General features: G+C 41.6%; 1 protein-coding gene across 1 annotated transcript in view; it reads right to left on the reverse strand.

The window, feature by feature from the left end:
- Positions 1-6,374: 6,374 nt before the first annotated feature.
- Positions 6,375-15,990, reverse strand: part of HEG1 (heart development protein with EGF like domains 1) — a 54,991-nt gene continuing 45,375 nt past the window's right edge. The window contains exons 17-21 of the mRNA XM_053404396.1: positions 10,895-10,937; positions 10,707-10,744; positions 9,777-9,864; positions 8,309-8,483; positions 6,375-6,881 (exon numbers count right to left, since the gene is read on the reverse strand). Of these exons, the coding sequence (XP_053260371.1) occupies positions 6,732-6,881; positions 8,309-8,483; positions 9,777-9,864; positions 10,707-10,744; positions 10,895-10,937 (494 nt within the window). The 3' untranslated portion in view covers positions 6,375-6,731. The remainder of the gene's footprint in view (positions 6,882-8,308; positions 8,484-9,776; positions 9,865-10,706; positions 10,745-10,894; positions 10,938-15,990) is intronic.

Here is a 15,990-nt window from a genome sequence, read left to right on the forward strand (position 1 = left end):
ACACAACCCTTTGTGTTTGCTCTTATTTGCTCTTTTCGCATTGTCTTTTTATTATGCTTTACCTATTATTTAAAATATTTCTAAACTGCCCCTCACCCAGTCAAATTCTGAGGCAGAGAGAACAATGGGCAAGAATAAAATGATCCACAGCAAATGCAAACAATAAAACACCCCAATTCATAACAGCAAAATAAGAGGCAGTCACTTGACTTATAAAGCACACTGAGGTATGCTTTATTATGCTTCTTACAGTTTTGTGGTAGTTTGCTTCATATAGTGTTGTATTTTACTGTTTTGCAAGCAGGTTTGAACTTCATAAAGAAAGGAAAGATTTAAATCTTCTTTCAATAAATTATTCCTATTGAAGAGCCATGGTTGCAATAGACCTACTGTCAACAAAAAATGATTATATAACAAAAATATAGATTTAAATAAATCAGATAGTTGCATCTCACGTGATCAATTATTTTTGATAAAACTTTAATACAACTTCAGCATGGAAAGGCTATCTTCCCTGAAGAAGCCAGCAGAAAACAGGTGCACCTAAATCCCACTGTAATAAGTGTATTTTTTTCTACTGGATTTAATAGAACAGGAATGTAAGCCTGTCTAATTATCCCTTACGTCGTTGTCCTAGGCTATAAGAAGCTAGTAAGCCACTGTGTGCAGCCTCAGCTCAGAATGATCTGGAAGACCAGTTCTGATCATGGGCTCAGGCTCCTGGGGGCCAAGGCACTTTGGGCCCCCTCAATATATATTTTTTTGGATGGGCTGCCCCCCCCCCATTTTTACTGTAAGGTTTATGAAAAAAGCACCTGTTCTCATTTTCTGAATGTATAATATACTTTTCAAATATGGATTTTACAGCTACAGTAGATTTGCCAACTTTTATAACCAGAATGCACCTGCTTATTGAAATACGATCTCCTCCCCTCCCTTTTCAGGAGCCCTAGAATATTGAGGTAGAGAAAAACCTGTTGTAGCCATTACCTATCAAACCTTTCAGTGGAGACGTTTGAGAAGTGTATTATTTAACTTTTCTCCATATGCAAACTGAGATGCGGATGCTGTCTTGTTTGCACATACCAATAAAAACTCAGGTTCAGAATATTATTAATACTTTTATTGTATCATTTTTATTACACTGACTAGAACGCCAGAAATCAAATATTTGGATGCTGGTATAAAATAATCCAAACTTTATACTTTGGAACTACAGTACTGTATAATTAGTGGAGGCTGCAAATAAGATACACCTTTAAATAACACTGTGTTGGAAACATAAAATAAACAAAACATCTCAGAAGTTATGTTCACAGGTATGCAAAGCTGAAATCCAGAACAAAGTACAATAGACAATTGCAAGTCAAACTGACGGTACATTCAGAGTCATTATGAAGACACACAAACAAGGCTTTATCCATCTTGTCTGAAAGACATGGTAGATATCACATACATTTTTGACTGGTAAAGATGAGAGTGACTTCCTATTTTGCAGTCCTGCCAAATTTAGTTGTTGTTGTTTTAATGAAAGAAAGCAAAGCAAAACAAAACCCTTAGCAGATTTCATTTAACAACCAACAACACTGTAAAGAAATATAATATATTGGATGTTGTAAGATCATTTTCCTCCCAACATTGGACAGAATGATATAGCAGAGATAGAACTCTCTAATAAATGTTGTAAGCTTTCTAAAGTTTGTGCAACATTCCATAGGCCTTCCTATGAAACAACTGACCACGAGGTCTCAATAATAATTTAGGGAACATTCCAACTCTCTGCATTCCCCCCCACTCCATCCTGGCGGAGCTTTATGGAATAGCAGAGCCCACCTCCTCAGCTGCAGTCCTGCTGCACACAGTGGTGAGGATGGCAGGTGCTGGGGCAGCATCTCAGGCTGGCTCAGCTCCGCCCTCCCCCCAAAAGTCCAGTTTGGGGCTTTGTGCTGGCTGCTGGTGGTGAGGATATTGCTGGCCGGCAGAAGAGGAGCTCTGAAGGTGGCATCCAGCAGGAGGCCAGAGGAAGGACACTTCCGCCCAGTCCAGCCACCAGCCCAGCACAAAGGGAGGTTGGACTGCTCCATTATGCTGCAATCCTAACCCCACAACCTGGCAGTAAGCTCTACTTAATTCAATAGGACTTACTTCTGAGTCGATATGGTTAGGGTTGCACTGTTATATCTGAACAAGAATCCCAAACACATGACCGTTTTTTACTACAAACTTAAGCCTCTATCCCACTAGGTCCAATGGGACTTCGGTCACATAACTGCATAGGCTCATAATCTTGATTATTTCTGCAAAATACTGTAGTGTTAAAATATTGCAGGCTTTCCCCCATTGTACTACCCATCACAGATTTCAGTATCTCACTGTCACCAAATATAATAAAATATTAGCATAACTGATTTTCCAATTAGTAACTAAGAAATACTCATTCATTTCTACTAAACAAATAAATGTTTTGAACTCCCCTTTATACTGTTCCTCTTCTTGTTGCTTCTTCTATGTGGCATCACAGTGGGATTCTGCAGAGCTTCCACCAAGGACACTTTATTATTCACTTTTGAATCCACAGCAAGTTTGACCCTAAAGGATCTTAGGAACTGTAATTTGTTGAGAGTACTGAGAATTCGCTCTCTCATAAGAAATTCCCAGTTCTGTGAACAGAACTACAACTCCCAGAGTTCCTATAGCTGAGGTAATAATTATTCAGCTAGTCTGTGGGCTGGTTTGCAAGTCACATTAAATCATAGTTAAAATAAAGTTAAAAGTCATTAGGTGCTCCACTGCCACTCCTTGTCTTCCACTCAAAGGGAAAACAAACCAGAGGCTTGCTTCCTGCTACATGCAACCCAGCCCTCGTGATGGTAAGCTAATAACAAAGCTGTATCCCTTGAGGTCCACGTGACCTCAGAGGTAGGAATGCCCATGCCCAGTTTTGGCTGGTGCACCAATTACAATCATTTCTGGACAGAGATAGCTTGGCCACAGTTATGTATGTCCAGGTGTGCATAGCTGGTAGAACTATGTGGGGCTGCCCTTCAAAATGGGCCAGAAACAACAACTAATGCAAATTGCAACAGCTAGACTGCCAGTAGGTATCTGGAAAAGCTCATACAGGACACCAATTTTGAAACAACTACAAATCTTCCAGGCCATAGTTAAAGTGCCTGTGTTAGTAATTAAAGCCCTTAAAGATCTGGGTCCCAAGTATCTAAAATAATGTCTCTTTCCATAAGGTGGGGACCCATAGTTGGGCCTTCTCAGGGGTAGCCACGTTCCTTTGGAGCGATCTCCCCTCTGAAGCCTGCCTCACCACCACATTGTTGTCACTTCATCGCTGGGCTTTCTCAGGATTTTAGGGAAGGGTCAGGTACATTGGGGTTGGATTTTAATTGACGCTGCTGTTTTATTTGTATGGAATTTAAGTTTTCAGGCTTTATTATTACTAATTTCGGTTTCAATTCTGTGTAGTCCTGCCCTGGGGCCTTTGGGTGAAGGGCAATCCATAAATAGGGTAAATAAATAAAATAAATAACAAATAAACTTTGGATAACCATTGTGGCTGGTTAGGTAGGAAAGAAACAATACACAAGTGCTTGTTGGCACTTAATGGGAAGCCGTCCTCCATGGTGTTTCCTCCTCCAAGTGGGAAAGGAAATAGTAGTGGTGGAGCACCACAAGTGCTCACTTTAAACCATAGTTTAAACTGTGGTTTAAAGGGATGCTTGGACGAGGCCTGTAATATAAGATTATGACAGAAAGCGTTGAAAGTTCTTACGGGTGTTTGGCAACTGTTTTGTCAACTACACCTTTCCATAAAAGTGGGCGTAGTTATGGGTCATTTCCCTTGCCATCCAAACCAAAGGTCCTGATCCAAAGATTCCTCCCATGGAGGGAATATGGCTGAACATGTGCTGCTTCATCTAGATTTCTGTGTACACACCCGCCAAGCAGATGGCTCGCAGTATCAGCTCTGTTATAGCTGGACTGCAGTGACCATCTGGGTATAGCTCCCCCGCCTTTTCTTTCACCCCACACGTGAATCATCCTTGCCAGATCAAGGTGAACAAACTCCCTTTCGCATCCGTCTTCCTTGTGTGGCAATGCAAGATCAGTCTGTGGAAAACACCTGATGATTAATTTTACATGGGGGGGGGGCTTTTTACAGTACAAAGTACACCCTGAAGCAATTTGCAATACAGAAAGCAGTAAAGTGACCTGAACACAGATGATCTGTTTTTAAAAAATAGAAATATTGTTCCCAAATAATTTCAAAAAGCAGAATAGGTACAGCTAGAGCAAGAGGAACTAGACTACTCAGGATATTTTCCCTGTTCCTTTTCTGCTTGCAGAAGTGGTTGCTGTAGCTAAGCTTATGAATTTAGCCGTTATACAGAATGGTATCTTAGCCTATTCTATGACTAATGAAATCTGAGGTTGGAGCCTCGAAAATGTCATGGACTATAGTTACAACTGAACTTAATTCATAAGATAACATGGTCACAGAGGGTAGTTTTATCACTGGCAATTAGCCTATGTATTCAGAAGTGGTACACAGACAGTGTATGTCTCTTCCACTTTCTCATGCCTTCCTTTCTCTCCCACATCCTTGGATTATTTCCTTCTTTTTCTGCACCTTCTGGTGAAGTGCATCCTTTTTCACAATTTTGAAGTGGTTGCTATGGGATACAGGAGTGCAGGACAAGAAACACCTCTGGCCTGACCCAATCTTCCCCCACTCACCCAATCTGAAACAATCACATGCCGCTCTGCAGGCTAGGTCTCTCACTATTAATCACTGCCTCCAAATCCTTCATGATTAAGCTGCAAGCGTCACCACTCAGCAGCCCTGCAGCTTCCTGCACACTGTACAAAGTCCTCTTTTCTCATAAAACCACACCTTCTTTAGAACATTCAGAGAGCAAAAGTTGTTTTGCACTAGGAAGAGAACTTGGGTCCAGGTTCAGCTACATATGATGACAATCCCACTTAAAATGTTTCCTGGTTGCTTTCTCCCACGGCTACCTGCATAAAAGTTAAGCCACCTTCCGTACTATATCTTATCTCCACGATATGGAATGGGTCACGGCTAGCCTTGCAGGTGGGGAAATGTGTTGCCAGGGATTGGGAAATCCTAAAATAAATAACTATGGGAGGTGAGCTATTTAGTATTGCAGTGGGTGAACACCAGGTCCCTGGTTATGTGGATGGGAGGAAGAAAGAGGCAAAAGCACACTTTTCTTCAGCAGCAAAGGGATGGACATTTTGAAAACGACAAAAATAAATAAATGAGAAGATGTCTTGGGTTACAACTCAAGACACCACAAAAGGGCATTCTAGTATGAGACTCCTTTTCCTATATGGAAGAATGTGGTTCTGGGGCAAACCACAATTTACAAGTGACTTGGAATCCTGGTTTAAGTGCTAGGAAAGGACAATGAGTTAACGAGAGGGAAAATTTGAGTTGGTAAGCTGGCTGTATGCTGTTTAAACCAGCTCTATTAGCTCAACCTCTTGTGGGGTTTAGTCTGGTAGCAGCAGTGCACTGAACAAGCACAGTTTGTTGGTCTCATATCACGGTGATCAGCCTAGCTAAACTAAAAGTGAACAGTCAGCTGCCTGTGAAATTCAACAAGCATCCCAACCAAATTTGGGGGCACATGTTGTGGCACTTCAGGTATTCTCAGCCAGAGTTTCAGATTCCTATCACTTTTCTTCTTCTTGATCTGATGATTTCAGGATTTTATTTTCTGAGCTCAAATTTCAGATACTGTAAACCTGAATATCATAAAACACCCCCACACCCCCATTTTTACTGTGGGAAATCCTCACCCACCATTTGGGTACACACACACACACACACACACACACACACACACACGTGCTTCTATAGTATGAGACCACCATACATAATCAATTCACTAAGAGTTCATGGAGGAAGAAAAAATTCATGGCTGGAGAAGGCATGGGCATGGGGCAATGATTACTGTTCATGAGACAATGGTCAATAATAAATTCAAACAGAGGGCAGGAACAAGCACCATTGCAACTGAGTCAATACACAACTGAATGACAAGACAGGAAATAAGAAGATGCATTATCCAAAGAAAAGAAAAGGACCCTGAACTTTGCACATTACACATAGAACCCCCATCCTTAGGCCACATTCCCATACACATCCCCGGCATTCTGTGACTATCTCATCAGTACCCATTAATAGATACCTGGTGACAGAGAAATGGTTCTTTCCATAAAATCCACTCAACGCAGCTTTGCATAAAACGTGGGCAACACAAACACAGCACTAGTTGTTAACTGTAAACACAACACACTTTACTGGCATTAGATTTAGAGTGTCATCCACAGTGTTTGTTAGCTTTGCTTTAGTGATCTACTATCAAATTCACATTATGTGACACAATTAGTGATAAGGAAAAGATGCAGAATGTACACACGGGAACTCCTTTAAGTTTCTCCCTTGCCTCTTAGACAGGCCTGTGTGCTGACTTGCTCTTTACACCAGCCTTCCCATTGCTGTTCAACAGCAGCTTACAAATGGCTCCTTTCGGACAACCCTGTTCAGTATCCTCCAAGGGTTCAAAGTTTCCTTTCTGTATACAAACTATGCCAGCATCTGAGCTGTATAATTAATGTGTACCCAGAAAACAATTAGCAGGCAATGGCCGGTGTTCCATTCACTTTCCCATCTCTCTCCTGCAATTCCATTAAAAGTAATCTCTTCTTCTGCTGTCATCACTGACAAAGGAAGGATTGTATTGGCCAGGGTAGATGCAGGAGTGTCGGGATCCCGGAAGACCTGTGTAAGGTGGGTACAGCCCGTTTCTTTCTAGTTCAGGGTTCCTTGGGTTGGTTGTCTAGAAGGATAAGACATGGACAGAGAAAGGAAGGAAAAAATGGTTCAACAGTCAGCACTTATCCTTTGTGGGATTTTAATAATAATACATGAAGGTACAAATGCTTCCAATAGATAATATGCTCTTCTGATAGAGATTAAGCAGATGTGTTCAGTAATAATTGTTTGAGCATTCTAGGCCACCAGGCTCATGAAGACAACTGAAGAAAAAATAATAGCTGGTGATCTGTTTGGGTTTTATGTATATAATGCACTGCTTTGAAATTTTCGATGGAATTGTGGTATATATATATATATATATATATATATATATATATATATATATACACAACATTACCATGAAATTAAAACAAAAATCAGAGCATAGAAGCAGTTACTATTATTATGTCTATATGCAGCCACCATGCATGACAAAGTTAAACACAGTAATATCTCTGAATCCCTCTTTTCACTTTTATTTCTCATTCTCTTTCAAACCAAAAATCTGGAATGCCAAAGCTTTGGAAACAGAATTATACCAATCAGATGCAACCTAGGAAAATATATTGCTGCCTAATACTTCCTTAGCATACTGGAAAGCAAGCTTCTCCCACAAGCTGTTAATGGCATGAACAAATCATAGCCATTGCAACCCAGACCAATGAGTACATAGAAAATACAGCACATTTGTTTTGTACTCCGATGCACATGTAGATATTATGGGGAACGCCTCCAGGGCAGCTATTTTGGGTGAAGCACAGCCAGGTAGGAATCAATGATGTAGGAGATACAGTATGCTGCTATCATTGTCATATGGCTGCTAATCCCAGAGATTATAGGATGAAGATGAAGGAGACCTGGATACAAATTTCCACCCAGCAATGAAGCTCATTTGATGAACTTGGGATAATCATTCTCTCTCAGCATAACTTAGCTAGAGAGGGGTGGATTCCATTAATTTATTGGGCAAAGGGGAGGCTATGAAGGTAATGAACAATATTCCTGGCCCTCCCCAACGCCAAGATCTTAGTAATCTGTCATACTGGAGAGACAAAGACATCACTGTTGGATGTTATGGGAATTGTTACATCATAATTCATGTACTATTATGATGCTATAGCGGCTGTATGCTCTAATTGTGGCAGCCTGTAGAAGGCTGGACTATCTGAATGCATAGACATAGTTTTGCCACTAGGTGGCAATGGACTTAACTGGAGCTAGGTGAAGTGGAACGTTTCCTGGGTCTGTTCTGTTCTTTATGGAGAGAGACAATAAAGTTCTCATTTAGCTTAAACCTTCCATGGCAAGATCAGCATATGAGGCCTGCAGGAACATACACTGACTGCACAACAGCCCCTGCTCAAAACCCATTATCTTTACTGTAACCTTGGTTATATATCACTTTGGACTTTTGTTAAAACGCACATGTACAAGCTGAGGATTAGTTACCATATAGTAAACATCTGTCATCTGTAGTAGGTTTTTAGTGCTCCCATTCTCTTGCATTTCAATGGTTTCTCTCCCCCAGTCTTGAGCTCGAGGGTTTTTGGGATACTCAGCATATGGCGACATCTGGAAATCTCCACTTTTGAAGATGAGTTTGCTTATGTCATTTTTATTCTTCCTGGGATAAAGAAAGAAAGAAACATTTATATGCAAATCATATGAAAAGGACAGGAGATAGCTATAAAACTCCCATGCATCTTTTTCATAACCGTAAGAGAGCCAGTGTGGAATAGTAGTTGAACTTGGATGAGGGAGACGCGGATGCAAATCATCACTGAACCAGCCATGAAGCTCATTGAATGTCCTTGGGCCAGTTGCTCTCTCTTTCTGCACAGCCTTGCTTACAGGGGTGTTGTGAAAACACAATTATGACTGGGGTGGGGAATAGGGGTATGCAGAATATGTTTCCACATATGTTTGAATTTTTTTTTAAAAAAACACCTCATGAAAAATCATAGTTTTACTGCAAATTTCTCATATTTTTTGGTATGAAATGTTGCCTAGTATACTCATTTTTGCAAAGCCATTTCATTGCATATAAACACATTTTGCATGTTATTTTCACGGATATATGCATTTCTATGCACAGTTGACCCCTTCATGGATCACTGCCTTGTTGTGGCGAAGGGGCTTGAATAAGTAAAGAAGCTATGAGCTATTCCGTGCAGGGCCACCCAAGACGGACAGGTCATAGCCGAGAGGTTAGACTAAATGTGATCCAGCTGGAGAAGGAACTGGCAAACCGCTCCAGTATTTTGCCAAGAAAACTCCATGTACATAAAAAGGAGAAGCTCTGAGAAGAAAGTGAGAGTTTCCAAGGCATGCTCTGGTTCATGGGGTCACGGAGAGTCGAACACGGCTAAGATGACCAAACAACAACATGCACAGTTGACCCTAGTGTATGTATTTTTGTACGCAATACTTGGCTAGAGAACTGCATCACAAAATTGAGGAAAGTTTCTTTGAAGGATAGCTGTGTTTCATTTCACGTATCATTTCAGAAAGTGCTGACTAAGTAAGTTTGCCTTAAAATGCAAAGTGCATCAAATTTCTCTTCCATCCTTAGCAGGGAGTCAGATACTACACTGCTCTAGTATGCTCCTTGGACAAATGGTGGTGGTGGTGGGGAAATATAACGATAATATCCCTTTCTTTTGAAAAATTAAAGAAGCTTCTGCCAGATCTTACTTATGCTTTTCAGTATTTATGACATTTGCCAAATCATTTATCTTGATATGGTTGATATACAGCTCTGAAACATTTGGACGTTATTAATTTTTGCAAAATCACAGTAAACATTTTAAAGGTGCAATTTCGTTCAACGAAAGTATAATCAATAGATAAACAATTTCCCCATGACAAGTATTTAGTATTTTATTTTAAAAACAGGCACTTGGCTTAGGATACCTACTGGCAGCATGTGACAATGAGAGCTATCGCCATGATGAGCAGAAGTCCCCCTCCAGCTGCTGCGATCACAATGGTGATTAGCTGATACGCTAAAGCAAAGAACAGAAACAATATTGCTTCAATGGAAAATTGTTCATCTTTTATGTATAGGCAATAATGTGAAACTGTCACCTTCTTGATGCCTGTAAAGATTCCCTTAGCTATAACCTCTGAGGTGCTCTTATGCTTACAAAGCCACCATCAGGTATGGGATAAAGATTCACTGATGTAGCTTAGCTTCTTTGACAGAACTGGAAAAACTAGTTAGCCTATGAGAAAATGCTCACACAGAGACAATTAACAGGTACTAGTTGATATACACATATTTTACATATTTTGAAATGTCTGAACTCATTGCTGGCTGGTTTACGGATTCAATTTAGTGTGCTGTACTGGTTTTGTTTTGACATATAAAGAACTAAATTGCCTGGCTTCAAATTACCTCACAGAAATTCTCCTTCTGTATGAATCCTCCCACCCAGAAAATGAAGAACTTTCAACAGTTTTACATTGACACCACGTTAGCTTTCAGAAGATGAAGGGCCTTCTTTGCTGTGGCCCAAGTACTCTGGAATGGCCTCTGACAGGAGTCTCATATGGCTTCCTCTCTGTATTCCTTCCAGGGTCAGGGTGAGCTCTCTTTTTCACAATGTCTAAAAATTAGGTTTGAAAATGTTTTTTTCTTTTCTGCTCTATTTGTACTGATCCCTTAATACTGCTTGCTTAGACATCTGTTGGTTTTAAATTAATGGTTTTTGATGTGCTATAAGTGACTGCCTTTAAAGCCTCGGTCATACACTGTTTTGGAAATCTATTGTTGAAAGACCATATAACTTATTGAAAGAAAAGCAAAACCAGTTTGGGAGTTAGAGCTGCTAGACCAGATACTCACGATTCCCACAGTTGAATCCTCCTAATCCAAATGGGCAACTGAAACAGGGGGAAAAAAGTTTCCAATCAATTAAGTGTTAATTGAACCAATGTGAAAGTGATCAAAATGTGTTAATGACTGGTGATGGCAATGAGCATGAGGGAAAGGAATGAGAAACAAAGAAAACAGATTTCTATAATTTACTGTACCTCACACAAGTGTCATTCACAAGTTTATACCCATCTTCACAAGCTAAAAGAGAAAGAGAATGTCCATAAGCACATCTCAGTGATAGAAAAAGATAATTTCTGGTATCCAAAGAACTACTTTAGGTGAACTCAGTGCAATATTTTTTTTTTTACATCACTGCCCACGTTAAACAGCAAACACCTGTGAAAAACTGCTTTTGAAAGTCCTCTCAGTTTCAAAAGTGGGTTTCCATTGGGTATGGCCAGCATTTGCTTTTCAATCAACCACAAGCACATCTTGGGTTGTCCAGAATCAATTGCACCATTCTGTTATATTCTGGCCAATAAATATGCGCAATCATGCGTAGTGGCTGGCAGGGTGGTGTGGAAGGGACCCAACATTAATGAAGAGGGAGTTCTAACACAAGCCTGGTTCAAACCTTGGCTCGGCTCAACTTAGAGAACCAGGGAGGAACAGAGTGGCGGAGAGTTCCTCTCAAGAATCCAGCACATTTATTCAGTCTTCCTAAGGCATAATTTGGCTTTCCATGTAGTGTGGAGCAGCATACAGAAAGAGTGAGAGAAAGCAGTGAGTGAAGACCTTGAAATAGGAACTTTCTATTTTTCACCAATTGGCATTGAATTATGTTTTATTGAAGTTTTTATTAATGTTTTTATGATGCATTCTGCTGATTTGATTCTTCTATGTTGTATACCCCCTTGATATATTCTCACAAAAGCATGGATTACAAACAGCGCAAATAAATTAATAAAAATAAGACAATACTAGGCAAGTAACGCAATGCATTTAAACCATCTGGCCAGTGGAGGTCACTCTTAACACACAGCAATGCTACATATTAAAAGACTTGCAGCAGTGTCCACATTTCACTCAAATACATCTTTAACCAAAAGCAGCCTGTGCAGACTGCAGTGTTGAGCAGAGGAACAGGGGTAAAGGTGGGGAGGGGAGGAGGCATGGGCTGGGCGGTATCAGCTTTTCAACATCACGGTGTATTGCCAGCCAAACATCGGAGTTTGGCGATATACCGTGATGTTGAAAAAACAAGATGCATTGGCCTCCGCCTGTGAGACACCAGGTGAAACTGCCCCAGCTCTCACCTCGAGAGCTGAGATGGTTTCTCCCAGGGCTGCAGGCTGGGACAATGCAGCTTGTTCATGCAACTCAGCTGGGGAGAGGGAACTCCCCCCCCCCCCGGCTGAGATGGCTTGCAGAAACCAGCTCCTTTAACTGCTCAACTGAGGCAAGGGCAGCTGCACACTCCTCCATCGAGCAGTTTAAAGATGTAGAGGGAGGAACAGGCTGTATCGGTGGCTCCATTGTATGAGTACAGAGTGGTACTCAGTGCTGAGTACAGAGTACTCAGTGATATATTGGTGGTGAAACTGCCAGCACTCCTGAGTCCCTCTGCTAGGAGCGCCCGATGGAGGAAGGAACTTTTGACTCCCTCCAGTGGACACAGCTAGCAGAGGGACTTGGGAGATATGGTGGTTTCACCTGCGATATACAGTGGTACCTCAGGTTAAGTATTTAATTCGTTCCGGAGGTCCGTTCTTAACCCGAAACTATTCTTAACCTGAAGCACCACTTTAGCTAATGGGGCCTCCTACTGCCGCCGCACTGCTAGAGCACGATTTCTGTTCTCTTCCTGAAGCAAAGTTCTTAACCTGAGGTACTATTTCTGGGTTAGCGGAGTCTGTAATCTGAAGCGTATGTAACCCGAGGTACCACTGTACTGCTGAATGAAGCTGGCATCATGGTCTGCTCCTCATACCGGTCCTGGGCAATATATCGATATATCGCCCAGGCCTAGAGGAAGTTTTCACCTCTTTGACTGTAGCCATTTTCCCATTCATAATCATCCCTTGCATGGTATATAGGCACACTTAACTTTTCCTTTTCGGGGGGAAGAGGGGGGAAAAAGAAAGAATGTCCATGACAACACCTCAGTAACAGAGAATATATATAGAGAGAAAATGAATACTTTAGATATCCAAAAAACGACTTTAGATGAACTCAGTCTAAATCAGCTGGGAGTGATATTGAATTTGTTTTTTAATGGCTGGAGGGCAAAGGGTTTAAGTATCATCACTATTCCCTTGCTCAGTGTATCAGGGTCGTATTCAACACTGAGTGGGGCGTTCCACTTTTGCAGTGGGACTTCCCCTTCTCCTTTCCCTGTGTACCCTCAAAAATCTGATCCAGAGGGTTATCCAACCCTCTGGAGCAGATTTTGAGAGTGCTCAGGAGACTACAGGGCAAAAGGATGAAGAGGAGTTCTGTTGTGCAAAGTGAAGTCTGCTGCTCTAGTGGGATAGCAGCACTGGATACAAGCTAGAGTTTCCAGAGGCTGTTTTTGGTTTACAGATTTACATGTCGTTTCTGCCTAATGGCACATATTTAGCATTCACAAGGTCCCAGAAGGCATAGGAAACAAGAGGCAGAATGCATGCTTTGCATTCAGAAAGTCCCAGGCTGAATCCTTTGCATCTCTGGATAAAATGATCAGTTAGCAGGTAACGTGAAAAACCAGGCCCTAGGACCCCAGAGACCCACTGCTATTCAGGATAGACAATGCTGGGATAAATGGAGAAATAGCCTGATGGTATAAAGCAGCTTTCTATGTTGTTTCTAATACTTTAATCTGTGGCATTCCTGTGGATTAATAGTGACCTCTGCTAGTCAATTGGTTTAAATCAATGCTGAACCAAAGACCCATCCCTGTACATTTCAGGGGGTTTAAGGGAATGAGGCCAAACCCATGCCGAAGACTGGGGGAGGGTGAACATTTGCAATGGGAACAGCAAAAGTTCAGGAAACTTTTACCAAGTAGTGAGGATTTCCTCCTCTCCCCTTCCACTGAACAAACCTGAAGCACTGCTGCAAGTACAGCAACAGTGTGGAGTGAGCAGTGGAGCCTGCATTGTCGTTCCTGTGCAAATACAGGGCTTTTGATGCTATTTGTTTAAATGCTGCATTTCATCTTTATGTTATAAATTAATTGATTCTGTTATTTATTTAAGTGGGGCCAAAATTCAGATTGTATTTAGTTTTCAAGGAGATGACAATCCTCTTTGATTGTTATTGGTCGCATTTATATGTGGTCTATAGAGCTTAATAAAGATAAGGAAGGTAGGAAAAGTGAAATATGAAACTCGGTTGCAGCTTTCCAGCTATGTTTTGCTGGAGCCCACAAGGCTAAACAATTTGCACACAGTGATTTTAAGTTAGGCCCTACACGTTCCTTATTGGCAAACAATTATGTGATGTTCTGGCCCTGCCCTTGATGCATCATCCATAAAAGGAACCCCTCTAACTATTCAAGTGAGCAGCTTAGAACAATGGAATGAGCAAGTTAAATAAATTGCTGCTATGCTTGATGGAAGGCGGGGGAGGTTTGGCACCTTGCCTCCACCCCTCTGAGAATGTATAAAGCGTTAACTCCAAAACATGCTATTATCTGAAAGCCAGAAACCACTTTTCCCCCAACACTGAAACACATCTGGATATTTTTTCTGCTGTGCAGTGAACCCAGCCACCCACCGTGTCTAAACACAACCATTTTCAAAATGCAGGACACGTCAACAGAACGCTTGAGATCCAGAACTCAAGGCAGATAAACAGGCAGGTGAATCTGCATCTGTTAGACAAGTACAGCCAAAGTTTAGGTTGATTTTCATGCAGAAAATCTCTGGAACCAAATGGCACTATAAACTTGGCAGGGAAGCTCCTTATTAAGAGTTGGCAGCGTGTTGTTCTTCACCAGCCAGCCAGCCTCTCTACTGTTCCCTGACCCTGCGTAAGAGTCACATACACTCCTCATTCACTCGCTTGCCCTGGCAGGACTTCAGAAATCTAGCTCTGGCTCCTCCCCAGGTGCCATGAACTCCTGAAAATTGCCAACAAAGAGGGCATCCTGGACCATAATTCAGCCATATTTCCCAGTTTTGCTGGGATTACTAATGTAGGTATCGCCAAAACTGGTCAAGGACACAGCTGTTGCTTAATGGGGCACTTGTGTAGGAGTTCCCAACCAATCTAGAGTGCTGCAGAAATTAAGTTAAACCAAACTTGGTGTTGCTGCATTTAATTCTGGCCTGCTCTGATCAAGAGAGGTTCAGAGGCTGCAGTCTGGAGCAAGTGGAACTGCAGGTTGTCCAGTTTGTGACTGCTGCCAGCAAATGAGCGAGTGAATTGGTTGATTCACTCCTGTGTCCATAGAAAGGATTCCTCTCAGAGGATGGGTGGAGGAAGAAGCCTTGATGATCTTGGGAATGGAGTCGGGGGGGTGGAACACAGAAAGAAGCTGGATGATTGTGGAGCAAAGAGAGAAAGGCATTGGATGGGGATGGGGGTAGAAGGATGCTGGATGGCCATGCAGAGAAGAAAAAGGAGCTGGGGGGTATGGGGGGAAGAAAGAGAATAAAGATATAAGTGAAAGGAGCTGGTTAGGGAAGAGAAAAGGAAGCACAACATCCCAAGTGCCAGGGACCATACTCCCCAGAAATTGTGGGGCATCTGTATCTTTTAAAGTAAAATTTATTTTGGGATTGAGGGGCCTTGGAGCATAGGAAGAGGAATAGTAAGGTGCTGTCTTGGTTTTGGCCTTCACTGATTTGATAAATCGCAAGTGAATGTGAGATTCTACAAGAGGTTTTAAATTTTTGTCTTTATGATGATTTGTTTTATAATTTTACTTATTATATAGATGAAAGCAGACTGACGAAGTTTCCTATTCCAATGTTGGAAATGCTCCGTGTGAACAAAGCAACACTTTCAGGCTAATGCTGAAGGTGTATTGGTCAGGGGCGCCCCCAGAGTGTGCAGGGAACCAAGGGGGCGGAAATCAGCATCCGTGTTCATGTTTGAGCCTCTGCAAATTCAAACTGAATGCCTGCAGAGAACTACAGAAATAAAATGAGGGTTATCTCAGAGCGAGCACAGATGTCAGATTTCTGAAGTTCTTCTGTCTCTCCATGTTTAATTAATGTCTGAGGTGTAGACTAATGGAAGGTCACAGCGGCTACTTCCATTAACAGAAAAAGTGAGGTCATATTGCTGAAATCTAGACAGGATCTAGGTTACATCCACATGG

The sequence above is a fragment of the Podarcis raffonei genome, chromosome 1, assembly GCF_027172205.1.
Source record: "Podarcis raffonei isolate rPodRaf1 chromosome 1, rPodRaf1.pri, whole genome shotgun sequence".
NCBI lineage: Eukaryota > Metazoa > Chordata > Lepidosauria > Squamata > Lacertidae > Podarcis > Podarcis raffonei.